The sequence below is a fragment of the Seriola lalandi genome, unplaced genomic scaffold (assembly GCF_002814215.2).
Source record: "Seriola lalandi dorsalis isolate HSWRI2012SDOR001 ecotype SW California unplaced genomic scaffold, Sedor1 jcf7180002054364, whole genome shotgun sequence".
NCBI lineage: Eukaryota > Metazoa > Chordata > Actinopteri > Carangiformes > Carangidae > Seriola > Seriola lalandi.
In genome coordinates, this window is record NW_019524917.1 from 114,785 (window position 1) to 140,837 (window position 26,053).

The 26,053-nt window shown below is 42.0% G+C and overlaps 1 protein-coding gene across 3 annotated transcripts in view; it reads left to right on the top strand.

Annotated features, from left to right (window-relative positions):
- dst (dystonin) overlaps window positions 1-26,053 on the top strand; it is a 100,770-nt gene that overhangs the window by 70,607 nt on the left and 4,110 nt on the right. For 2 of the 3 annotated variants that reach the window (XM_087174570.1, XM_087174568.1), the window contains 40 exons: window positions 5,413-5,574; window positions 5,760-5,930; window positions 6,223-6,389; window positions 7,027-7,186; window positions 7,400-7,726; window positions 7,893-7,977; window positions 8,285-8,526; window positions 8,669-8,875; window positions 9,020-9,139; window positions 9,282-9,389; window positions 9,479-9,697; window positions 9,787-9,990; window positions 10,517-10,748; window positions 11,263-11,489; window positions 11,590-11,712; window positions 11,837-11,938; window positions 12,572-12,673; window positions 13,017-13,190; window positions 13,436-13,591; window positions 13,699-13,896; window positions 14,493-14,621; window positions 15,212-15,382; window positions 16,540-16,695; window positions 17,106-17,312; window positions 17,614-17,733; window positions 18,368-18,537; window positions 18,660-18,819; window positions 19,303-19,497; window positions 19,588-19,716; window positions 20,062-20,205; window positions 20,481-20,669; window positions 20,854-20,983; window positions 21,178-21,341; window positions 21,446-21,608; window positions 21,703-21,857; window positions 21,945-22,019; window positions 22,225-22,242; window positions 23,128-23,244; window positions 24,758-24,875; window positions 25,706-25,819. In XM_087174570.1, coding sequence (XP_087030696.1) covers window positions 5,413-5,574; window positions 5,760-5,930; window positions 6,223-6,389; window positions 7,027-7,186; window positions 7,400-7,726; window positions 7,893-7,977; window positions 8,285-8,526; window positions 8,669-8,875; window positions 9,020-9,139; window positions 9,282-9,389; window positions 9,479-9,697; window positions 9,787-9,990; window positions 10,517-10,748; window positions 11,263-11,489; window positions 11,590-11,712; window positions 11,837-11,938; window positions 12,572-12,673; window positions 13,017-13,190; window positions 13,436-13,591; window positions 13,699-13,896; window positions 14,493-14,621; window positions 15,212-15,382; window positions 16,540-16,695; window positions 17,106-17,312; window positions 17,614-17,733; window positions 18,368-18,537; window positions 18,660-18,819; window positions 19,303-19,497; window positions 19,588-19,716; window positions 20,062-20,205; window positions 20,481-20,669; window positions 20,854-20,983; window positions 21,178-21,341; window positions 21,446-21,608; window positions 21,703-21,857; window positions 21,945-22,019; window positions 22,225-22,242; window positions 23,128-23,244; window positions 24,758-24,875; window positions 25,706-25,819 — 6,310 coding nt within the window. The remainder of the gene's footprint in view (window positions 1-5,412; window positions 5,575-5,759; window positions 5,931-6,222; window positions 6,390-7,026; window positions 7,187-7,399; window positions 7,727-7,892; window positions 7,978-8,284; window positions 8,527-8,668; window positions 8,876-9,019; window positions 9,140-9,281; window positions 9,390-9,478; window positions 9,698-9,786; window positions 9,991-10,516; window positions 10,749-11,262; window positions 11,490-11,589; window positions 11,713-11,836; window positions 11,939-12,571; window positions 12,674-13,016; window positions 13,191-13,435; window positions 13,592-13,698; window positions 13,897-14,492; window positions 14,622-15,211; window positions 15,383-16,539; window positions 16,696-17,105; window positions 17,313-17,613; window positions 17,734-18,367; window positions 18,538-18,659; window positions 18,820-19,302; window positions 19,498-19,587; window positions 19,717-20,061; window positions 20,206-20,480; window positions 20,670-20,853; window positions 20,984-21,177; window positions 21,342-21,445; window positions 21,609-21,702; window positions 21,858-21,944; window positions 22,020-22,224; window positions 22,243-23,127; window positions 23,245-24,757; window positions 24,876-25,705; window positions 25,820-26,053) is intronic. The other variant, XM_087174569.1, reaches the window with a different exon arrangement.

Here is a 26,053-nt window from a genome sequence, read left to right on the forward strand (position 1 = left end):
CCCCCCCCCCCCCCCCCTTTGTGCTGTCACCAGTCTGGGTTGAGAGGGCATACACAGCCTCAGCTGCTGCTGGAAAATCCCCTTTGTGCGCAACCATACCAATACTTAGCTAAACTTGAATTGTTTCTTTATTTAGATGCAGCATGAAAACATTAAATGATTTTCTTATAATATGTTTTATATTCTCTGGATCAGACTGTGGGTGTAAGTAAGTGGGCTTTATTGGCAGCTGGTGGGAAAGAAATAAACAGAGAAAGACAGCGCTTGGATTCACCTCTTTCATGTGCTGTTACCATTTTAGGTCAAGTTTTGAAAGAGACATGCCTGACTTCATGTGTTTACTCTCGTTTTTCCACATGAGATTTGTGGAAGCTTGTCTGAGGAAGTCCTGGTGTATGTACGTATATCTTTAAGTGTACCTTAAAGTGCAGCTCTGGTGACTCAACACTACTGGGGGTTGGCGTGGGTGTCTTTGCTCACTGCTCAGACATTACATCAGTGTGTCTTTCAGTTTGAAAAGGAATTTCTACCTCCTGAATCATACTGTTGCTGAACCAGTTCATTGAAATTGATGGTAAAAAAGTGTCACATGGACCACGTAGTGTTGCTTACTCACTGCCACATAGTGATGATACGCTCTCCTCAGAGTGAAACGTGAAACCTCTATGGGCCACTTTCTATACAGATAGAGTGCACATTGTATTGCTGTAAGGCAGTTATGTTGGGTTTTCTATTCATCAAAGGTTTCTAGTCTTTGTTTCCAGTGCAGAACTAAATCTCCACTGTTAAAGCAGTGATCAGCTGAACCTAAATGTCAGAGGACCAGTTTGAAAACAATCTCCTTTACGCTCCCACAACACATTTGTGACAATGACATGAAAACCTATTCATTAGAAGTTGAATGTTGTGTCAGGCTGCTTGGTTTACTGGATCACAACTGGATCGCTCACAACTGTTATCTCGTTGATTGAATTAATCTGCAACAAATTTTAAAATTTATTTGTTGCTTTTGTTTTTTGTTTAAGCAAAAATGCCCAAAGTTGTTGGTGGTTTTAGCTTTGCAAAAGTTGGTTTGCTGGTTCCCTTAATGGCCTGTGATGGTAAACTGAATATCTTTTGTTTCTGGACTGTTGGTTTGGTAACAAACTATTTAAATACATCAGCTGGGGCTCTGAGAATGTGATGGACATTTTTTCACTATTTTCAGACTATTTACAACATTAAATGATTGGACAATAAACGATAATAAAGATAATCATTAATTGCAGCCCTAATCTTTCAATCTAGTCTTTTAGGAAAGAGAAATCAATTCACTTAATAATCCAAGAAACTCTTCAATCCATTTCATTTTATCAAAAGTGACAGCTCAGCACAGTCAGGTTTACACAGAGAATAATTTAAAGTAATTTTGATTTATCACTGGTGATTTGATAATTCTCTGTTATCTTCCACATGAAGAGCACATGTTTCTCCCTCTGTCTGTCTCCGATTTGGCTCCTAGTTGCCACTGCACTGTTGTAGTACCTCCTCTGTGCCTGATTATTTGAAGAGGCTGAGTGTTGCTGTTGAAAAATCTTTATTCAGTTTTTTTTTCTTTTGACAGAAAAATGTGTCCTCTCTTCAACCTTTGTTCTCTGCAACTTTTGCCTAAAAAGACTTTATGTGAACTTCACAAAGATATTTGGAACAGTGTTGACAATGGGACCCGCAGCAGCCAAGAAAATGACTAGGAGAATTATTTGTATTCATTCACCCTAAAAGCCGGAATATTTATAAAGTATGCAGGTTTCAGTGGCTGAACATCCTTCTTTAAAATCCCACCAGATCTTTAACTGCTTATTTATCTCTGCCAGCGTCCTCTTTCCGTCTCTTCTCATGCGTGCAGAATTGGACAAAGAAGTTGGGATTGTTCAGCTCCTTGCCGAGCTACTGTGGCAGAGACAATCCAGGAAACAAAAATAAATTCCTTTTATTATCTCCTCTATCCTCCTTTTCTCTCCTACCCCGGTCACTGGACATAAAAAGCCCCTTCATGCACTTGGCAGAGACATCGGTGTTAAATTACCTGGGACCTGTGCCCCCCTCAGCATTCCACAGTAATTAAGAATATCTGCAGGGTCCACAGCAACTGTCCACAAGAGAAAAAAAAGAGGGCAAAGAGGGAAAAAAGGAAAAATGTGTATCTATTTCAGCATAGTGTGATGTCATCAGAGTGGGAACTGCTGCTGCCTGCTGGTCTAGGTTTTTTTTTTTTTTTTCTTTTTCTGTGAAGTAAAAAAAGCTGGTGCGTATGGCTTCCTCTCCCCGATCCCTCAGTCACTAAAAGAAAAAGAAGAAGAAGAAACGTAAGTGATTGTGTCAGGATGCAGAAGATGGCTTAGAAGTGAAGTCATATGGACCATTCAGACATAAGGGGGAATTAGAAAGGAGAGAAAAAAAAAAAAAAAAAAAAAAAAGGGTCATGTGTCCACCAATCAACATGTGCCGGAGCGGCTCTGAGCACAAATGGAGTTGTGGCAGATGTTGTCTGAATAATGAGCGGGGGCGGGGCATGAAACCCTCTGCCAGGAGGGTGTCTGTCATTGCGAGTGGAGCGATGAGAGAGAAAGGGCAGGCTTTTTTGTTTATCCAAGAGTACCAGCTCTCCTCAGAACAGCCCACAGTTTTTTGGTAGAGCCTGCTGGATTTGTCTGTGGATATTTTTCACTTTGCACTGAAGATTTTCCTTCAGCTCACATGGATGCTGCAGGGATTTCAGGGAAAAAGAAGCACTTTGGACCAAAGGACTAGTGATTAAGTTTTGGCAATGCACGGAGAAGAGCCTAGAGGAATATTTTTAGGATAGGTGACTGTATTGAAAGACTGGATTTTCATTCCTTATATGGACTATGAAGCTGCTATACCGGATTTTTTTTAATATTGTTTGACATGTTTGTATTTCATAAGACTTTATTTTTAACATTTAGCTGAATTTTTGTCAATATTTAAATCTCCACAAGTAATTGTATATTTTATTTTGAAAAACAAGTGGAAACCTTTAATTTGTTAACATGTAAAAGAGGAGAAAATTCATTATTTTGCACACAGTTGCTTGCCATGTCAGTTGGTCACATTGTGCTCCTTTGTGAATGACTCCATATGCACTAGAGCAACATATACCTCAAAGGATTTTAACTACATCCTTAATCTTTTTTTGTGTAGTGAGTGGTGACAATTGTTTTAGCATGGGTAAACCGCTGAGCAGACCAGATTGCCTCAGACAAAACCCTTCCTGTGTGGGGAAGGGGGAGGAGGAGGACCTGAACATTGATGACTGCTATGTGCCCCAGAGATCCATTTATGACACCGTGCGGCTCAATGAGCAGATAGACTCGGGCTCTAAAGGCAGCCTTTCTTCCCGGCACTTCACAGGCACCCTACCTTACACACACCGCACGTTAGACCTCAGCAGCCTGTGTGGAAATGGAGTTATCTCTGCTTCTAGTTCATTTGAGCTCAGAAGCAGAAAGCCTGCCCTGCTGGATGAGCGTGTGGTCTTTGATGGACTTAAACTCAATGGGAACATAATCAGGGCGACTGATGCGGTGGTGCCTAAGTCACGGCTCCAGGGAGGAGAGAAAAAGGACCATCCTCATCATCGAAGGTCATGGCGGACCTTTGCCCCCACTAATCTGGGCGAGTATGCCAGCCGCAGCGGAACCTTGTGCTCTGGGAGCGTGGAGAGGCCTGGGTTGATAAACGACAGGAGAGGACAGAGTATGACCAGCTCACTGACATCTGAAGAGGACTCAGGTCTGTACAGTCCTACTGTGGAGCGGGAGCGACACGCTCATCGATCCCACAAAAGAGCAGGTCACGGTACAAGGAGCCTGTCGTCCTCAGAGGCGATGCATATGTCCGGGGACCTGAAAACTCTGCGATCGCTCAGCTCAGGGCAGGAGGAGTTTCCTTTCACCCCTGCGAGGGACAACCGCTCTCTTTACCACAGCAGTAGCTTGGTCCAGGAGCCCCGAAAGGTAGAATCTGGTATGGGTGGACTCAGTGAAAGGGATACCCTGAGCAATGGAGAATACAAACACTCCACAGGGAGGTCCTCCTCAGGCTCAGCCTCCAGGACTCAAAACGACAGCTCTGGATGGCGCTCCAGGACGTTAACAGACTATGACGAGCTGTCCACTGCTGAGCTGTTAGAGGATGTGTCACGTCAGGATGACTGTGAGTTGGTTAGTGTGGTGGTGACGGAGCCTGAGACGTACGGAAACTCTGTAACTCTACCCATAGAGAGCCGCCACCAAACAAAACCATGTACTGTGCAACAAGGAGCGTCCAAGTACAACATGGAGGAGCTGGAGGAGTTTCTGCAGTCGGTGGAGGCCTGTCTGCCTAAAAGTTTACAGGCATTCCAGCACACAGGAGAGCACGAGATAGAGGCTTTACTGAATGCCATCGCCGCGTGTCCTGAAATGGACCCTATGGGTTATTTCTCCTCACAGGTGCCCAAAAATAGCCACTTCCTTCATTTCCGAGTTTCGCTCATTAGTTGGTCCAGCAGGTTTCACTAGATAACACGCCTCTTTAGATGAGTGTTTCCTGGCTTGGTGTTTTTCATACATATCTGATTACATGATGGGTGAATTAGGTTTTGCTTACCAGTTCAGACTGGAAGGCTGTCTGCGTGATTGTGCACAGCTGTGCTTTAACTTTTAGCCATGCTCTGCCCTTTTAGAAAGCTGCTGACTGGTTAGAGAGTTGTTTATGTCAGCTGGATTTTCACACCCAACCTGAGGTGATGGCGTGGCAATTGTGTTTCAGGAAGTGGGAGAACTCCCTGGCATCATTTTGAACTTTTTTGAACTCTTTATAATTTAAAATAGTGAAAAAAAGGCCAGTCACAAGTTGAAGGAACATAAGGTGATTTCTTCAAATATCTTGTAAGACATAAAACAAAGAAAATCAGCCAATACCATGTTCAGGATTTTTTTCATAATATTTTGCTTGAAAACCCACTAAAAGGTTTAAATGACTCTCCACATAGCTACTTTCCATAAAGTCTAGATCTAGATCATCCAGTGTTATTTATTTTTGTTCATTTCATTTTGTTGCCTGTTCTGATATTTTTGAGAAAGTATTTGTCTAAAGCTCAGCTGGACAAATGATTTTTGCAGGACAGAATCATGACAGAGCAATATTGAAATTAAAATCACATTTAAAAAGGAATTGTTCAGAATGATACTTAATTTTGTCTCGTTCTGAAAAAGGCAATAAACCCAGTAATGCATCATTGAAATCATTGGTCTTTGAACAGTTGGAGCAGTAATAAAGTCAGTTTAATGAACCCCTAAATAAGACTGATGACATTGTAGTCTGAGCACTTATAAAATATTTATTGTGATTTGTTCCATTTGTCTTTAGGCCTTCCAGAAAGACGACATTGATCCGTTGCAGACGCAGCTTCAAGACATCAACTCCCTCGGTCAGGGCCTGATCCAAAATGCCACCAAAGGCACCAGCATCAAGAAGCTTGAGGATGACCTGGAGGGTGTCAACACAAAGTGGAATACGCTCAATAAAAAGGTTATTTGTTATATACTACCGGTCTGACTGGCTGATGTTTGCTTTTGACTAGTAGTCATTCGTGAAAATACAAAGACATATTGTCATTCATTCTTGCTATTTGTTATAGTGTCCTCCTTTGATGAGTTACCGCTTTACTGCTTAAGTGAAACAGGTGACGTCTGTATTTACCATGTGGTCTGCAGATTGCTGAACGTTCAGCCCAGCTTCACGAAGCCCTGTTGCATTGTGGGAGGTTCCAGGATGCTCTGGAGTCCCTGCTCAGCTGGTTGACCGACACAGAGGAGCTCATGGCCAATCAAAAGCCTCCCTCTGCAGAGTTCAAAGTGGTCAAGGCACAGATACAAGAGCAGAAAGTAAGACAGTATCACATGGTACAAACACATAAACACACACTCAGAACACACCAGCTCTATATTTACCTCTCTATTTCAACTCTGCAAAACCAACAAAACATTATGACTTTCACATTCATCTTATTTAATTGACATCCATTGTTAAACAAGAGTGTGGAACACAAAGCTTTTACTTTAATGGACACTTAATTTGTGCCTGTTAGATTTACTGTTTTTCACCGCCACGCAATGCTCGCAGTCAGAGCATGTTAAAGGCGCCCAATAACTCTCCTCCTTTGTTTTCCTCTGACAGCTTTTACAGAGACTGCTGGATGACCGAAAGCCGACAGTGGAGCTGATAAAAAAAGAGGGAGGGAAGGTCGCAGAACTGGCAGAGTCTGTGGATAAGGAGAAGGTTGCAAAAGAGATCGAATGCCTGGGGCAGAGGTGGGACGCTCTGCTCAAGAAGGCTGAAAACAGGTCTGTATAAACACCTGCAATGTTAACAAACCTATTTTCCTAAGATTTGAATTTGTGTTTTTGCCTAGATTTGGTTGTGAAAGTAATTAAACCTTCTTATTCTGTCAAATGCTTAAATTTAACTTTACTTTTCTCCTACTGAAGCTTAAAGGAATAGTTCAACATTTTAGGAAATGCACCTTTTTTTTGTCTTTCCTGCCAAGAATTAGATGAGACAATTGACACCACTCTCACGTTTGTACAGTAAATACAGTATGAAGCTATGAAGCTACAGCTAACAGTCAGTTAGCTTAGCTTAACGCAGACAGTTTTTGTACTAATTAAACACATGACACACAAACATGTTAATTAATCATCTTTAGAGGTACTTTGTTATGTTCGCACAGAGCCAGGCTAGCTGTGTTTGTCTTTTTACAGACTATGTGCTAAGCTAAGCTACCTAAGGTAGCTTTATTGTTCAGACATGAGAGTGGTATCAATAAATTAACAGTAAATGTTGCACACTTGCAACAAAAGCCAATAGCAGATATTCATTGATAAGTTTGGCAGAAATGAACTTGCCTGTTAGTGTGTGCATATAAATGAGAAGCCTGTACTTTGTTCCTAATCCATTGCTGTTGCTATCATTATATTTCAGGCACAAACAACTAGAGAGCATCTTAGTGGTCACTCAGCAGTTCCATGAGACTCTGGAGCCCCTGAGCGAATGGCTCTCCGCCACAGAGAAGCACCTGGCCAACTCAGAGCCAATCGGCACTGAGACGTCTAAACTGGAAGATCAGATCTCTCAGCATAAGGTAATACACAGCATTTTACTCCATTACCATGTGTCGGTCCTGCTAGGCTGGATTCAGTTTTGTTCATTTTGCTTGTAACTTTAAGTTTGTGCTCATCATTATTTCCCATTCAGTTCTTCATTAAATTTCTGTTTCATATTTTTTTTCTTTATTTGTTTGTTTTCTGTTTGTGTCACATTTCCTTGGTTTTGTTTCCCCATCCCATACGGTCAGGCCTTAGAGGAGGAGATTATGAATCACAGTAAAGACCTGTTACATGCCGTCAGTCTGGGTCAGATGCTCAAAGCCGTGAGCTCAGTGGACGAGAAGGAGTTTGTTCAGTCTAAACTGGACGCCACCCAGGCCAGATACATAGAGCTCCAGGAGCGATGCAGGAGGAAAGCTGAGATGCTGCAGCAAGCTCTGGCAAACGCCCAGCTGTTTGGAGAGGATGAAGTGGCTCTGATGAACTGGCTCAACGAGGTGCACACCAGGCTGGGTGAAGTGTCCGTGGAGGACTACAAATTAGATGTTCTTGAAAAGCAGCTGGCAGATCAACGGGTATACAATCCTCCTCAGGCCAAGCATTAAGTTGTCCTTTCATTTAAGTTGCATCAATCATGTTTCATTTAATTTTATTGATCTGTGTGTCATACATTATTTACATTGGAACGTTTCTGTCACTCTCAATACCTTTCTACAGTCGTTTTTTTTTTTTCGTTTTCAGGCTCTACAAAGTGATATTGATTTGAGGAAGAAGAATGTTGACCAAGCCATCTCTAATGGGATGGAGCTACTGAAGCAAACAACAGGCATGTCTGACTTTGTGGCTCTCCTATCACAGTTCACACAGCTGGATCTCAGAAAACAATTCTGTCTCTGTAATACCCATCATGAGGTTATTCAGGAAGCAGCTCAACAGCAGCAAAGTCGTTGAAAAAATTAGTTAAAATGTAATTTTCAGAAAGCACTGGCATTATCCCTGCTGCATTATTTAAAGAAATGGTTTGCCATTTTGAGAAATACACTTATTAGCTGTCTTTCCGAGAGTTAGATGATACGATGCAAAAATACAAAAGTCCTTAAATTAATACAGAACAATTTACTTCCTATTCACAGGTGATGAGGTGGTTATTATCCAAGGCAAACTGGATGGTATAAAAGCCAAATATGCTGAGATCAACTCTATGAGTGACAACGTCTTGAAGACACTGGAGCGTGTTTTGAGCCTCTCTTCCAAGCTACAACATACTCATGAGGACCTGAGCTCCTGGCTGGAGAAAACAGAGGCTGAGATCAATGCTTTCGATGGTCAGGAGCCGGTGGGCGAGCAGCTCATTCATGCACAGAGCAGGCAGAAGGTCAGTCTTTCTATAAGGTTTTTTTTGTATTTTCTCTTTAAGAAATAGATACCAAATGTAATCCCTAACATGAAATTCCTCTAACACACAATATGAAAAAAACATACATCTGTGTCTTAAACCGGTGTTTTCTGTTTTCAAGGCCTTACTGAAGGAGACCAAAGACCAAAAACCTGTGATGGACAAGATGAATGAGTTGAGCGGTTCTCTCCTGGATCTGATCCCGTGGCACACTCGTGAGGGTCTGGACAAGCTGGTGACTGAGGACAATGAGCGGTACAGAGCCGTCTGTGACACCGTCACCCAGCAGGTCGACCAGATCAACGCCGACATCCTCAAGTCACAGCAGGTAAACCAAATCTCTTTTTTTAATTAAAGCTGTCTTCCATCTGTACTTTAGGTAAAAGAGTTTTTTTTTTTTTTTTTTTTACCGTATCTTCTAATTCTTCAATGGAAAACATCAGAGACAGATTTTTTTTTTGTCTGTTTCCAGTTCGAACAGGCTGCAGATAGTGAACTCTCATGGCTGACTGAAGCTGAGAGGAAGTTACTGTCGATGGGCGAGATCAGGCTGGAGCAAGACCAAAACACAGCTCAGCTCCAAGCACAGAAGGTTAGCCCGTCATACTGTGTGTGTGTGTGTGTGTGTGTGTGTGTGTGTATGGATAGACACAGGCCTACATCTCAACAAAGTACAGCAAACACAGCGGTTTGTTTTGTAACGTCAAGCTAAACTCACTCTACTGGTTTTCCAGATTTTCTCCATGGACATCATGAGGCACAAAGATGCTGTGGATGAGATTTTGAAAACAGGAAAGGCCATCATGAACAGCAAAAACCCGGAGGAGAAAGAAATCTTCAAGGTGAAGAGAGTTTATTTTGAATTTGAAGTAGGCGGTTATCCATTAGGAATGTGCACATAAATTAAAAGATCTTCTTGGTTTTCAATCAGGCCAAGACCCAGACTCTCTTGGAGAAGTACGGGGTCGTGAGTCAGCTGAACTCAGAGCGCTGTCTGCAGCTTGAGCGAGCCCACTCTCTGGCCAGTCAGTTCTGGGAGACGTACGAGGAGATGTGGCCGTGGCTTCAGGAAACCATGAGCAGCTTCAGCCAGCTGCCCCCACCCGCCATCGAGTACGAAACACTCAGGCAGCAGCAAGAGGAACTCAGGGTAAGAAGCCGACAAGGAGCAGATGTTCAGTACAACACCTTTATTGAAATGAGGGAAAAACTAATCTGAATATGCCACATCCTTTCCAGCAAATGAGAGAGCTGATTGCCGAGCACAAGCCCCACATCGACAAGATGAATAAGACCGGGCCACAGTTACTCGAACTGAGCCCAGTGGAGGGAGTGCCCATCAGAGAGAAGTACACAACTTCTGACCAACTTTACTCCCAACTGAAAGCTGATGTCAAACAGAGGGCGGCCACTCTGGACGAGGCCATCTCCAAATCCACCCAGGTCAGAAGCAGTTGTCGTTTGTTCGGTGTTTCTAAGGAAATGTTTTGTTTTACTTTACCTTTAATGTATATGACAATGTTGTCATGGGTCCTGTCCATCCATGATTACATGTTGAAGGAATTCCATTTAAATGTTGATAAAATGCAATTAAAATACAATTTTTTTTAATATGATTAACTATTTGATATTCTTGAAAATAGATAATAATAATAATAATAATAATAATAATAATAATAATAATAATATAATAATAAATAAATAATAATAATAAACTTTATAAATCATGATAATGTTGGGCTGCAGCAAATTATTATTTTTATTATTATTTAATTTAAATTCCCCATGATTAATTGTTTTGTTGATTTAAAAAAATAAATAAATAAGGAGACATACCGGCTTTATAGGCTTGTCTCTCATTATAAATACAGTGTCTTTCTGTAGCAGCTCTCCCAGCTTTCTTCAGTGTTATTGCTGTATGAAGTCTAAGTACAAACCGAGGTGTTTCCTTTCAAACGCTCTCCACCAGTTCCATGATAAAATTGACCCCATGCTGGAATCGCTGGAACGGATCGCTGAGCGCCTGCGTCAGCCTCCGTCCATCTCAGTGGAGGTGGACAAGATCAGAGAGCAGATCACTGAAAATAAGGCCGTCTCTGTTGATCTGGAGAAACTGCAGCCTTCATATGAAACGCTGCGCCAGCGAGGCGAGGAGATGATTGCACGGTCTGAGGGGGCAGACAAGGACATATCTGCTAAAGGTATGGTATATATCATATTGTCTTGTTTGTTTGACATTATGTTGTTCCACTTCTTTTTAGCAGTCCATTTTTTTATATAATAAAGCAATTATTTTTTTATGTAATACTCCAACAAAAAGGTTAAAAGTTTTTTTGGCAGTTTAACTATAACAGTGCATTGGGATAATTAAAGAAAATAAGAAAAAATTGCATAATAAAAGGTCAACAATACCAAAATATCAGGGGTACATAAACAGAATTACTAGACAAAGCTTCAAGGTCTTGGCTCAACATCTTAAATTTAGTTTGGATTCAGTTTTTTTTCATGCACTGGCTTGCGTAAGCTTCCCTCCAGGTGTAGCTTTTATGGGAATGCCAATCTTTTTTCAGGCACAAGAAATAATCACGAGATATAATAGACACCAATATAATATACCAAATATTTTCCCATGAAAACCGTCAATGTGAATGTGCGTGATGTGTGTTGAATTTATTTTGTATTCACTGTAATTGTCACTCATGCTTATCCCACAAGCCGTACAAGACAAACTGGACCAGATGGTGTTCCTGTGGAATGACATCCAGGCCTTGCTGGAGGAGAGGGAGGCGAAGCTGCTGGATGTGATGGACCTGGCAGACAAGTTCTGGTGCGACCACTGCGCTCTCATCGTCACCATCAAAGACAGCCAGGACCTGCTGAGGGAGCTGGAGGAGCCGGGAGTCGATCCGTCAGTCGTCAAACAGCAGCAGGAGTTTGTGGAGGTAGACGGATCCCCCAAATGAAATGACTGAATAAACCCAATGCATAATTTAGAAAGAGGGAGCATTTCTTTGTCTTAAATACTGCATTTTATTTCCACAGGGATTTAAGGAGGAGATTGACGGGCTGCAGGAAGAGCTAGATGTGGTTCAAAACCAGGGGGCGGAGCTTATGACTGCCTGCGGGGAGCCTGATAAACCTGTGATAAAGAAGAGTATCGATGAGGTAAAAACTATCTTTGCAAAGAGATTTTGTTTCTTCTTCACTTGCTGATACTTTGTCCCATGCAGACACTGTATATTTCTTTGCCTGCATGTGGCTTGTGGTGACACTCGTGTCATTTTTCCAGGTGAATTCAGCGTGGGAGAATCTCAATAAGACTTGGAAGGAGAGAGTAGAGAGACTGGAAGAAGCCATGCAGGCTGCTGTGCAGTTTCAAGACGGCCTGCAGGTACTTTGATCGCTGCTTCAAGGATTTTCAAGGGCAACACAATAAAAACACTTTATGGGTTTTTGGTAACTTTTGTGAAGCTCTTCCAAAACTTAACCTCGACTTTAAAAAAAAAAAAAAGTTATTTTTTTTTACTTGTTTTTATTATATAAACAGTAGGAAAATATACAGGTTCATGTTCACAGAGACATACTTTAGCATTTGAAAGTGAATCTGTTAGTTTTTAAGGCCTTCAGATGAAACCACAGATTACAGTGTTTTTTTTACTATTGCAGTTGATTGAAGTGATGCAGCGTTTTATTGGAGACCGATTAATTTTGAAACAATAAACACTGACTACAGTGCTTTTTTAGATCTGGCTCACATTTAACCTCATAAAGTTATTCTAAGATATTTTCATGGTGAGAAAGGAATCCTCCACACAGCTGCTTTAAAAGATCACATTCACACTTTTTTAACATGGTATTTATGTTCAGGGCTTGTTTTTTAATTCTCATTTTTATCATGTTTGTTTCCTCATTTGTCAACCATATAGATTTACTGTATTACATGACACCGAGTGTGAAACATGACCCCTCTGTGCTCTAAGCTTTGTTTTCTCTCAGTAACAATGGTTTCCCACCTCGTACGCAGGGAATGTTTGACTGGGTGGATATTCTGGACAGCAAACTGGATTCAATGTCACCTGTAGGCACAGACCTGGAAACTGTCAAGCAGCAGATTGTAGAACTCAAGGTACAGTCTTGTATTTCTGTATAAAGATGCAACAGCAGACTGAGAATATGATGATTCACTTCTGCTCCAGCTAATTAAATCACGTCTTTAACTTTACTGCAGTATTCACTGTTACAGGAGCCGTGTCATTTACCATCTGTGTTTATGTTGAGTGCTTGATTCATGACATGCCATAGTTTGTACAGGTACAAAGGCTCCCTTAAAATAACATAAAGTAGTCACATTCGCTTTGATGTACAATCATACAAGTCTAGTGCTGAAAAGGCAAAGCTGGTATTGTCTGTGTGACTTTATACCTCTGTTGACTGATTGGGTGTAACTGCATATGTGCTGGTTTTGTCAGGAGTTCAAAGGAGAGGCGTACCAGCTGCAGATCGAGATGGAGCGCCTGAACCACCAGGCGGGCCTCCTGCTGAAGAAGGTGACGGAAGAGGCCGATCGCTCCGCAATTCAGGAGCCAATGTCTGAGCTCAAGATGCTCTGGGACAACCTGGATGAGAAGATCATCAGCCGACAGGTTAGAAAAGGGAAACACGCACCGGGAAAGAAATAATTTCAAACTGACTGTTCATTTCAGTTTGATGCTATTTAAATACTGTGTAATAAAATCTTTTTGTTACTTGTAATATATTCTGCAGTTTCATAAAATATTCGAAGCCAGGCTCAACAGTGGCTCAAAAGGCTGTGGAAGGCTGTGTTGTATGCATGTCAAGCGCTTTCACACGCTGGAATATCTAATGGTTTAATCCGTCATTAATCCAGCACAAACTGGAGGGAGGCCTTCTGGCTCTGGGCCAGTTCCAACATGCACTAGACGAGCTGCTGGCCTGGATGAGCCACACCGAGGAGCTGCTGAACGAGCAGAGGAAGGCTGGAGGAGACCCGAAAGCCATCGAGATAGAGCTCGCCAAGCACCATGTACGACAAACCTCCTCTCGTCTACTCACATCCACACAGATTTTATTTAGTCCTTTGCGCCTCAGATCCATCCTCCCAACATCTTGTTGTTTCTTGTACCTCCATAGGTTCTCAAGATTGACGTGTTGGCTCATAAAGCAACAGTTGAGACTGTTAACAAAGCCGGTAATGATCTGGTGGAGTCCAGCGCTGGTGAGGAAGCCTCTAGTCTGCAGACCAAACTGGAGAACCTCAACCAGCGGTGGAAAGCCATCCAGGAGAAGACGGACCAGAGGAAGCAACAACTTGAGAGCGCTCTGGTTCAGGTATAAAAAAAAAAAAAGTTCATAAGCACTGACCTCATTTATCATAATTTATTGTTTAATAAGCTGTTAGTGAATCCTTTCCCCCAGGGGAACAAATATGTTCAGTTCTTTCTGGATGAGTGACTCCTATCTCTTCCCCTCCTCATTCCTTCTGCATCCTGTGGAGTTTTTATTCATAACTTTGACATTTAGGGGGCTGCTGTGATGTGACGGGGGGATATGAGGAACAGAAATATCCCATGGATTCAAAAAATGTTTCAAAAGTTCATAATCTATGAGTGTTTTCATTGATGAGAGTATTTATCAGAAAAAAAGTGATAAAAACACAATTAAGAACATTTCATTTCAATTCAATTGAAACAGTTTTAACATCTAATGAAAAAAAAAAGTTTGTGATTTTTAATCAAAGCTTTAATTAATTACGTTTATGTTTTTTATTTGAATTTTACTGCTGAACACTGCAGACAGTTTTTTCGGTAGCTGAATGAATCGATGGAATTAATAACTCTGACATCCTGCTCTCTGAGACATAGGTTGCTAACAATGCGTGTGTGTGAGACACCTTTTGTCCTGACTCAGGTTGTATTGTGTTGTAGGCCCAAGGTTTCCATGGTGAGATAGAAGATATGCAGCAATGGCTGAAAGACACAGAACGTCAGCTGTTGGCATCAAAGGCTGTGGGAGGCTTACCAGACACGGCCCGGGAGCAGCTTAACGCCCATCTGGTATGTGTTTAACAATATGAAAGGCCGCATACAGATGGTGGGGCTTGTAAGGAGACGACTGTGTCTTTTCTGTGTTTTATCTGAAGTGTGAAAATTAAATGACACTGCAAAATACACTACTTGCACCCCCCCCTCGCAGGAGATGACAAAAAAGCTTTTAAAGTGTTTCGAATTGATTCGGGCTTGTCTGACTATAATGAATTTAGGAATGTTTTCCTTCTTTGTTTTCCCTCTCTCTAATGGAGAAGCTCAAGACACTTTCACAGCAAAGAAGCACCAGCACTGTCATTTCATTCAACCAAAAACAGAGGGATTACTTGAAAGCAATAACTTTTATCAAATTAGTAACATTATACAGTTTAATTGTCTGTGGGAACATGCCTCTGAGAGTCTGTGTGCCTCACTGTGTTCATTCTTTCACCATTTTTGGAATGGATTTGGACGAACCGCAGACAAATTCATTACATACACTTTGATCGCTGTACAAAACCAAAAAGTAAAAAGTAGAGCTATCTTTAACTGTAACTTAGTCTGTGTGACGAGAGCGTCTCCCTCTTCATGTCATTGTGTGTGTGCGCGTTTTCTTGCAGGAGTTGTGTTCTGCCTTGGAGGCGAAGGAGGAGCTGTATCGGGAGCTGTTGAACAAGGGTCAGCAGCTGCTCATGTTGGCGCCCGAGGGTCCCGACAGCAACACGGAGCAGGACCTCGCCAACCTGAAGGAGAAATGGGAAGCAGTGCAGGGCAAGGTCGCTGAAAGGAAGGTATGGAGTCGCTGGATGTGCTCTCGCTGCTCTTAGCTTAATGATTCACAACTTGAGATTTAGGCCCCGGCGAGAGATCGCTGACATACACTTGAGCCATGACTCTGTAGCTGAAAGCCTCTAATCCCAGTGCCGATAATGAATGGTGTAAGGACAGAGTGCTGGCAAGGACACACACAGGATGTGGTCACACTGTAGATCACAGCGGGCAAGTTGCTGTCTGAGTCAGCATGGAACAACAGTGGTCTTGTCTCATTTGTTGCCATAGTGAAGAGCTGACAAGTGCATTAAATAAATAGTAGAGCTAAAATTACCCCTGAGCCAAAATAAAGACATCACTCACTGTATTGTGCTTATCGTATTTATATGTTACACCATTAGAACAACAGGTTCTCACTTTTGTTGCTACAATAAATAAACATCAACACTTCATGACAAAAAGATAAATCATCTCTGCCTTCCCGCTCTCACTCCAGATAAGGAGCTCCTCATTCTGGCTGCCTGAGCGTTTACTGTAACATTTTGCTTTTGCTTCCTATTTACTTTGGTCCTGTTCCCAGGGAATGTAAAGTCTGGTAAATCTTAGAGCTGCACAGAGTTGCAGCTGCTGGCCAAACTCTCAGCAAGCAGTGTGACACTCCTCCGGTGTGGTGTGTCGCACACAGAGTCTTCAAATGATAAAATATGTTGGGACTTAAACTACAATTCCATATTTAGCAGGACTCTCAACGTGACCCACAACATATGAGGCAAACATATTAATGCTCGTAGCTCTCATCATGTTTGTAATGTCATTAACACGGCAGTTACTGTCATGCGATGAGCCTGCGCCAGCGGCCTCGGCTGTAGCAAACGGATGTTTTTCCGCAGAGGAGACGCTGTGGATGTTTCTCTCATTCAATTAAAAGCTCATCACTCCATTACTGCTTCGCCATCAGCCTCTCCAGAGATGCTAACTTCCTCTGTTTCAATAGAGACCAGGTTTGGCACAATTGAAACATAATTGTTTAGTCCCCCCCCTCTTCATCAAATGTTGTAGCAACCAGATGGTTTGTTTTCAGCATGGAATAGTGTGATTATAATAGCGAGCGAGAAAATATAACAGAATTATTTCCATTACTATACAAGAGGCCCTGATGATGTGTTTGTGTCTGCAGGTGAAACTAGAAGAGGCCTTGACACTGGCCACGGATTTCCACAACTCTCTGCAGGACTTCATCAACTGGCTGACCCAAGCAGAGCAGACGCTCAACATGGTTTCCCCCGCTTCCCTCATTCTGGAGACCATCATGTTTCAGATTGATGAGCATAAGGTAATGTTTGCACGGAGAGGAGGATTACGCAGTCTGCGAAGCGAAATGAAACGCTGATGACGAGACATTTCTTTTTAAATGTTCGTGCTATGATAGGTTTATCTGTGCCAAGTCGAAGCGTATTCGTCCAACTTTGCTTTTATTCAGCTGCCGCGATAGTGCGTAATTTCTTTAGCCGGTGAAAGATTATAAATATCAGTATCACATATAGAAATAGCAGTTTATGTTTGCTAATTCACCCTTCTGCCTTGCCATCAATGACTCAATAACTCCATCTGCTTTTTTTTTTTTTTTCAGTACAAAGCTCATTAACACATTAATCATATGAATTACACGACCTCCTCTTTACACCCGACCTTAACCTCTCTCCTCTCTGCTGCGCCGTGCCGCTGCTGTGCGCATTTGTGCAGATGTTCGTGACAGAGGTGAACTCCCACAGAGAGCACATCATCGAACTGGACAAAACAGGAACGCACTTGAAGTACTTCAGCCAGAAACAGGATGTGGTCCTGATCAAGAACCTGCTGCTCAGCGTGCAAGGCCGCTGGGAGAAGCTGGTGCAGAGATCTGTCGAGCGCGGTCGGCTGCTGGATGACACCAGGAAGAGGGCCAAACAGGTACTGCTCTGCTCATGTTTATTCTTGGTTTGAAATAGGCAATGTTTCATGTTCATGTTTGGACTTTTTTATTATCACTGGAAAGCTCTGGAAATAGTATATAAAGCTTGTTCCATATTCCGCCTGCAGCTTGTTATAGCGTTTTCATTAGCGTGGGCCTCTTTCGTTCCTTGGGCCTGAAAACCTAATCATGTGAACATTAAACAGGACTCTGCGATAAATCAAGTGAAATCATACCTTCTCTTTTTCCTTTTTTTTTCAAAATGCTTTACACTGTGTTTGTTTCTCTATCCTTCATTAGTTCCATGAAACTTGGAATAAACTGATGGAGTGGTTGGACGAATCTGAGAAGGCTCTGGACTCGGAGGTGGAAATTGCCAACGATCCGGACAAAATCAAGACGCAGCTGGCGCAGCACAAGGTGACTGAGCATCGTTTTATCGCTGTTTAATGGGAAAAGAATGAAAGTTCAAATAGCCATGGAGCTTTGACAGCATCTACAGCTGAGTTTCATTGAGTTAACAGAAACAACGTCAGCATCCGAACCATTTTGTGCGAGCCAGAATCATGGAAGTAGATAATTCCAGCAATAAAAGATATTTATAGGAATTACAGTATCTACTGAACGCATTAGTCGTGCATTTGCTTGTGTTATAGGCCGCCCAGTCCCTTTTGTTTTCTCTGCAGTGTTATACGGGGAGATCGTGCTAATCCTGTCATAATCCCAGGATGGACCAAATGTATCAGGGGTGACCTTGCTTTTGGATACTTTTAATCTCTGTGGAGCAGTGGCTCTTGAGTTTTGACCCCCTTTTTTTGTTTCCCCTCGCTGAATAGTGTCTTCTTAATCACAAAACACACACAGATTAGGATACTGTCTGACATACCAACAGTAGTAAGAAGAAAATCCCTTGAGAAGGTTCCCTGTAACCGTGCGCAACCAAAGTCCCATCCGAAATCCCCCTATATACAACTCTGAACAGCTCTTTCGTTTTCTAAATACAGTAGAATTACTTTATTGAATGGAGGAATTACTTTTTATTTTTCATATACAGGAGTTCCAGAAAGCTCTGGGCAGCAAACACTCAGTGTACGACACCACCGCCCGGACAGGACGGTCCCTGAAAGACAAGACCTCCCTTCAGGACGATAATCAGAAGCTGGACGACATGCTGAGTGAACTGAGGGACAAGTGGGACACTGTCTGTGGCAAGTCGATAGAAAGGTACGGATACATCTTCCCACGTTTGTTGCCCTATTTTTATCCCACCAACTACAAGTCAGACTATTTGCAGTGTTTCTAAAACACCTCTTCATTCACTGTGTACGATTTGTACTGTCCTCTAGACAAAACAAGCTGGAGGAGGCCCTGCTGTTCTCCGGCCAGTTTACAGATGCTCTCCAGGCTCTTATTGACTGGCTGTACAGAGTGGAACCTCAGATGGCTGAGGACCAGCCCGTACATGGAGACATAGACCTGGTTCTCAACCTGATAGACAACCACAAGGTAAGACACCAGCGACACAGACTGTCCCACATGTGATGATCTGCTGGTTGATCACTGCTCTTTTAGTGTTGCACCATTGAAAACCCAGTGTCGAAAACCAGAATAAAAGTTTTCATTGCTGCATTAACACTGCCTTTTCCTTTCATCGCTGAGGTTTATTCATTACTGTTTCTTACCACAATAGAAGACAGAGGACACATAAACCACACCAGGGTTGGACTATAAATTTAAACAACAACAGGGCTTGTAGGCATTGTAGTACCTTTCCACTGAGAGTGCCTGTTCTGTCCAGCAAGGGTGTGTGGAAAACCTGCTGTTATGTTTGCTCATTTCCAGTGTTATTATTAATAATAACCGTGCTGCATCAGCAACAGAGGTCATTCTGTTCTTTGCTTTTTCAAAGCAGCTGGATAACTTTTGATGTCCCGTTTCAGTATGTTATGGCTGGACTCACGTTGTCTGACTGTGTCATGTCCTCTGCAGGTTTTCCAGAAGGAGTTGGGAAAGAGGACAGTAAGCGTTCAGGCCCTCAAACGTTCAGCCAGGGAGCTGATCGACAGCAGTCACGATGACTCGTCCTGGGTCAAAGTCCAGATGCAGGAGCTGAGCACTCGCTGGGAGACGGTGTGCAACCTGTCGGTGTCCAAGCAGGCGCGGCTGGAGCAGGCCCTGTGTCAGGTACTGCAGAGCCCCGACAGTTGTTTGATAGAAGGTAAACTGAGTCTACGAGTCTGACATGAACTGTGTTTTTTTTTTTTTTTACTACAGGCTGAGGAGTTTCACTCTACTGTTCATATCCTGCTGGAGTGGCTGGCTGAGGCAGAGCAGAGTTTGCGTTTCCATGGCAGCCTGCCTGACGATGAGGAGGCTCTGCGGGCGCTTATCGAACAGCACAAGGCAAGCAGTGCAAACATTTATATTCTTTTATCTTGAGCGAAACTTTAAGTTTATATTTGCATTTTTACTTTGACAGTTTCGGTTATTTCGGTAAAGAAATGAAACATGCTGGCGTCTTCTGCTTTAGTGACCTGTTAAGGCCCCAGTTGTCCTCAAGCAGATGCCATGCCATCATCCATGCCAACAACGCAGGAATATTTTTCTTAACTATGATTTCATCTGATTGAAATAGCTCTGCTTCACTCTGGTGTTTAAACAACCTTTATGAGCAATGTGTCCATTTTTATGTTTGCTGACGATCATCCAACTGCAAATCTAAATTCTTTGCCATTTGCTATTTTTAAGGAGTTCATGAAGAAACTGGAGGAAAAGCGAGTGGCTCTAAATAAGGCAACCAGTATGGGGGAGGCCATTCTGAGCATCTGCCATCCAGACTCCATCACAACCATCAAACACTGGAACACCATCATTAAAGCCCGGTTCGAAGAGGTCAGCTCACAGCAGCCTGTCTGCATACATGCCTTTCCTCTCTGTCACACACACACACACACACACACACACACACACAGACACACACACAGACACACACACACAGGTATTACCGGGCACAATTACACCGTTTGGATGCCTCAAGCTACAATACCATGTACAGTGGAGGTGGGGATAGTTGCCTGATGTAGCTTTAGCATAACATTTCCACACATGTGATGCAGTATGTGTTCCGTGTTTAGCATGCAGTAATGTGTGTAATGTTGCTGTTACAGGTGCAGGCTTGGGCCCGGCAGCACCAGCAGCGACTGGCCACGGCCCTCACTGAGCTGTTGGCCACTCAGGAGCTGCTGGAGAATCTGCTGACCTGGCTGCAGTGGGCTGAGACCAACCTCAACGATAAGGACAAGGAGGCGCTGCCGCAGGAGATCGAAGAGGTCAAAGGCCTCATAGCAGAACATCAGGTAAAGTAGAACTGCTTTTGGGTCATTTAAACTGTTGTTTATTTGGAGTTTTGAGGAGCAAATTGCTCTCTTACTATTTCTGTTATTGCCAAGATGGTCCCCTGGCTAGCTGTGATTAAAGTAGTTGACTACCTTCGGAGTACATGATGGAAGCTGGAGGTGTTATTGTTGCTGTTCCCTGCAGGCATTCATGGAGGAAATGACCAGGAAGCAACCAGATGTTGACAAAATCACCAAGACACACAAAAGGAAGGCTGCTATGGAGCCCCAAATCCAGTCTCAGATCCCTGTGCTCGACAAAGGAAGAGCAGGAAGTATGTATCCCACAAATACCCCTCATAGAGCGTGACCTGAGCCATCTGGCCAAGTGTTGAGTCACTGCAGGGTGACGCGACATCCTTTTCATTTCCTGCTTTATCACCTGGAATGATGTCATTGCTAATCTATTCCTCCTGATTATACGGAGAGAACACAACTCACCATGAAGGCTTTTGTCTTTCAATTGCAGGAAAACGTTCTCCCACACAAACGATGTATGCGTCAGCAACACAACCTCCCATTGAAACCAAGAACCCCCGGGTCAACCTGCTGGTCACTAAGTGGCAGCACGTGTGGCTGCTGGCCTTGGACAGAAGGAGGAAACTCAATGATGCCCTGGACAGGCTGGAGGAGGTAATGGAGCCCTCAGACCTGCTCTCAGTGTTATCGCACGCACACTTATTCTGCAAATTTGTGCTGTTCTGGTTGTTTACGTCATCATATTTTTTTATGTGCAGTTGAAGGAATTTGCCAACTTTGACTTTGATGTGTGGCGGAAGCGCTACATGCGCTGGATGAACCATAAGAAGTCTCGTGTCATGGACTTCTTCCGCCGCATCGACAAAGATCAAGACGGCAAGGTGACCCGACAGGAGTTCATAGAGGGCATTCTCTCCTCCAGTAAGTGTCCGGCATATGAACTGAACAGCGTGCACCCCTGCCGGCAGAATGTCTTATTTTTTTTATTTTTAACACTTAATGTTCTCCTCAACAGAATTCCCCACCAGTCGTCTGGAGATGAGCGCCGTGGCAGACATCTTTGACAGAGACGGGGACGGCTACATTGACTACTATGAGTTTGTGGCAGCTCTTCATCCCAACAAAGACGCTTACAAACCACTAACAGACGCAGACAAAATTGAAGATGAGGTAATACGAACTCTCGTGCCCTCAATTTCCAAATAATTCTCAGGTTTTTAGAATCAGGGTTCAATAAAATCATTTCTCTGTTTGTAGGTCACACGTCAAGTGGCAAAATGCAAATGTCCAAAACGATTCCAAGTGGAGCAAATTGGTGCCAACAAATACCGGGTAAGAGAGATTTTCACCTGCTGGAAATCCTTCATTTTTTTCTTCAAATGCACACTATCACTTTGCCATGATCATGAAATGTTTTAGAAACTAAAGTTTCTTATTTTCACGGGGAGATCTTTGTGAAGGTAAGTGATGAGTATGCTGAAAAATGTGCCAATAAAAACTAACCTTTCCATGTTTTTATTGTTCCTCGCATCACCAGTTCTACCTTGGAAACCAGGTACATATGAATGTCCTCTTGTGTTTTTCTCTTTCTGTTCTGTGCCTTACGCCTTCTTTCATTTACCATGTTTGTTGTCCAATTAACACTCTCTGCCCAGATTCCTGGCTGATGTTTACAGACTGGAACTCAGAAGTAGAAATAAAGATCTGTGGCCATCTGATTTAATCCACATGGAACACTGGCTGTAGATCTAACAATTTATGGTTGCTGAATATAATCTGAACATGAAGTTTTATTTAAAATGACTAACTAAAGAATCATTAAAGGCACCTCTGTGTTTTAAGTTTTTTTTTGTTTTTCTTTTGTTTTGTTTTTTTGTGATTATAGAAATTTTTAACATACATTTTTGTTTTGTTGCAAAAGAAGAATCCAGGTGAAAAGCATTGTAGCATATGTTTATATATCTGCTTTTGAGTTTCAGAGAATACAGTATTAGCGTGCCAGTACCATTTCAGCCCATATTTTTTTATTATTGGTCCACGGGCATAATTTCATCTGCTGGGCATTTTTGGGAAATAATGCTTTCTGTGTGCTTGCCTCTGGCGCTTCAGTACCATGGGAATGATTTTACCTCAACATTGGCTGACACACTTTTATGTAACTGACACTGTTTATTAATTTGTTTTCATAGCTGGGCAGCCTTGATGATTTTAATGAACACTTTACTTTTCATTTTACCTGCTGAGTTAATATTTTGTCTTGACAAACTGCATGTTGTAATGTAAAACTCACGACTGATGCGGGTTTATTGTGTCACATGCTTTCTGAAGCTTGTTGGATTAATGATGTCAGTGAGAGGGGATAGGGGCATCAGTGGTGGTTTGTGAACTAGTTTGTATTGCTGTGTCACACTACATTGAATTGAAATATATCTTTTGACAGTTTGGTCTGGTTCACTGCTTACATGACTCCTTAATCGGCGATGAGACAATAGCAAACAGGGAAAATCAAAATCTTACCCCCCACCTACACGTTGCGGTTTTGGAAAGCTGTATTCTGGTAAATGGTTATTCTTAAGATGTTTCTTGTGCCTCTTTTTTCCTCCAGATCATCCTCACCTTTAATGTATTTGATCACTTAAATCACCAGTGGCATTAAATCATTCTGATAATCATACAAGTGCAAGATTTTGTTGCCAGTTTAAGAGATACCATGATATAATAGGCAATTTAGCGGAGGGTCATCAGTGTTTGGTCATGTCTACGTGTCACACTGTGGTGGATTAGACAGAAATGATTTGAACCATTCCTCATGATGTTCTCAGTGTGTCATCGGAGCTAGCTGCATTGGATCTGCATCAGTGTCAATGCATCCTGAGTATTTGAGTCGTAGTTGTAGAAAGTGCAACAAAGTGCTGGATTGCAGGAGATTGCTGTTTGTCCATCCGATCATGGTGTGAGATTGTGTTTGTTTTTTGTTTTTTTTGACGGAAAGCATGCGGCTGTGATTGTGTGAATTCTTTTGTTTTTGTGCTAATGCTCATGGTCATATCCAACTGGCTGACGTCTGTCTCGTGTCCACCCCATGAAGCTTGAACCATTCACATCCATGACATGCTCAATGTACTGAACGTTTGGTATGTGTGGTTGGAAAGGTGAAGGCAGATTATTATACAACAGTGCCTCCTGGTGGTGTAATAATGTGCCTTCAGTTAATGTTTTTTTCACAGCTCAACCTGCAGTAACGGCAGCAAACTGTAGCTAGACGATAAAGTCAGACATTACATCCTGAAAATATATGCGAGCAGAAATCACTCGAGTAATAACATTGTACAGATATCAATGTGGAGCCTGACTGTTATCAACATTGATTCTATTTATATTACACTATGTGATAGTGAAATATTAGTCAATTATCTGATGATGAGTGCTGTTTCCAAGTAACTAGTAGTCTTTTTTCTGTATTTTATTGTGTTATTTTGTTTCTTATTGGCTAAAATATATCCATATATACCGATATACAGCACAATATTTTACATGAGCCAAATCTAGCTAATAATATTGACCCAACAATAAACTAGTCAGGCTCGACATTAGATTCTTGTACTTTTTTTTGGTAGTATGAGAAAATACAAAATATATATATTTTAGCATTAACTCATTTAGTATTAATGAACTCACATAGTTTAGAAATTTTAGAATGATACATTTGAGTAACATACACCGGCACACGCTAATAAAGGAAACCAGTTGGACTGACCTTTGTGTAATTTGTGTCTTTGAGAATGAAAACTGAAAATTGATGTTGTGTCAAAATTCCTGTTTGTGTAAACATGGAAAGGAAATCAGAAGTGGACTTAAAGCATCTTTGATGGATGCATCATTTTTGAAACTTTAAATGAAATACTCCTGATTAAAGTTGATTCAACAAAACACAGTGATGAATCAATCAATCGGAATAAATTTGATCCTCCACACCACTCTGGTTTCCAGTGTTGCACAGCTTCTAGCCTGCAGTGAGGAGAGTGTTGTTCACACGTCCCCTTTTCTCTCTTCCCTCCCCCGCCGTATAGTTCGGAGACTCTCAGCAGCTTCGTCTGGTGCGCATTTTACGTAGCACTGTGATGGTGCGGGTGGGCGGAGGCTGGATGGCTCTGGATGAGTTCCTGGTGAAGAACGACCCCTGTCGAGGTGAGTTCAAAAGTTCACCACAAGAAGTCACAGTGAGGCACTGCGTGAAAACACTGTGTTCATTTATGTTTTCTTTGTCAGTGTGTGATCAAATGGTTTGGCCTTTAAGGGAGTATAAATCGACAAGAATATTGCTTTTTGAGTGATTAATCTATTTTTTATCTCTTTAGGAAACTGAGGTCTCCATGAATCTAATTTTGACTGTCCAATTTTTGATTTACAAAAACATTTTTGTACCAACACTGTATGCATAGTTACGGTTGATAAAGATTATTATTATTATTATTATTATAAATATTATTTTATGAATCTTTTAACAAACACACAGTGAAAATCCAGTGAAAAACAGTGACATTCATTGATTCATACACCAAAATGGTGTGTAATATTATTAGTGTCATCACTTTGTTTCATTTCTAAGTATATTAATTCAGAATAAGTGACCGTAAAAGGATTAGTGTTTTCTCGGTTTCTGATCCATCAAAGGTTTTGGAGCTTAAGAGTCTAATCCTCAGGTTAAATATAAGTAGAAGTAACCACCGTGACTGTCTTGTCTTTTCTCTTTGTTAAATTAGCTTTATTTTGGAATCATGTCTACGGTTATTTGCTTTATTGTTAAAGTCTGTTCTTGCTATCTGAACTCAACACCTCCTGAACTCAAAAAAAAATAAAAAAATAGATATAGTAAAAAAAACAAAAAAAACTGCACCAACATGTGTATCAGTATGAAAACTTCCTCTCTGTGACCGCGTCCAGTGCAAAAGCTTTATGTGCTTGTTTCTGCTTTCTTCTAACCTTCCTCCTGCTGAACATGATATCATTTCTTCTAGTTCATCACCACGGGAGCAAAATGTTGCGCTCGGAATCAAACTCTTCAATTACTCAGTCTCCTATAGGTTGGCAAATCTCACACTTTCTCACCTTGCTCCATGAACCCGACAGTGGTATGTGTGTCTGCACATCCGAGTGTGTGCTGCTTGTGTTGGTGCCCGGTGTGTGTAACCACCGTAACTGTGTGTGAGCGTGAATGAATGGGTGAATCTCGTGCTGTGTGAACCAGCTCCACTCATCACAAACCAACTGTCATTCATCTCCTGCTGGTTTTTCATGCATGCAGTTGTTTGTGTGAGTCACATCACCTGCTGACACTTTCTCGAAGGCACTGTTTTTTTTTTTTT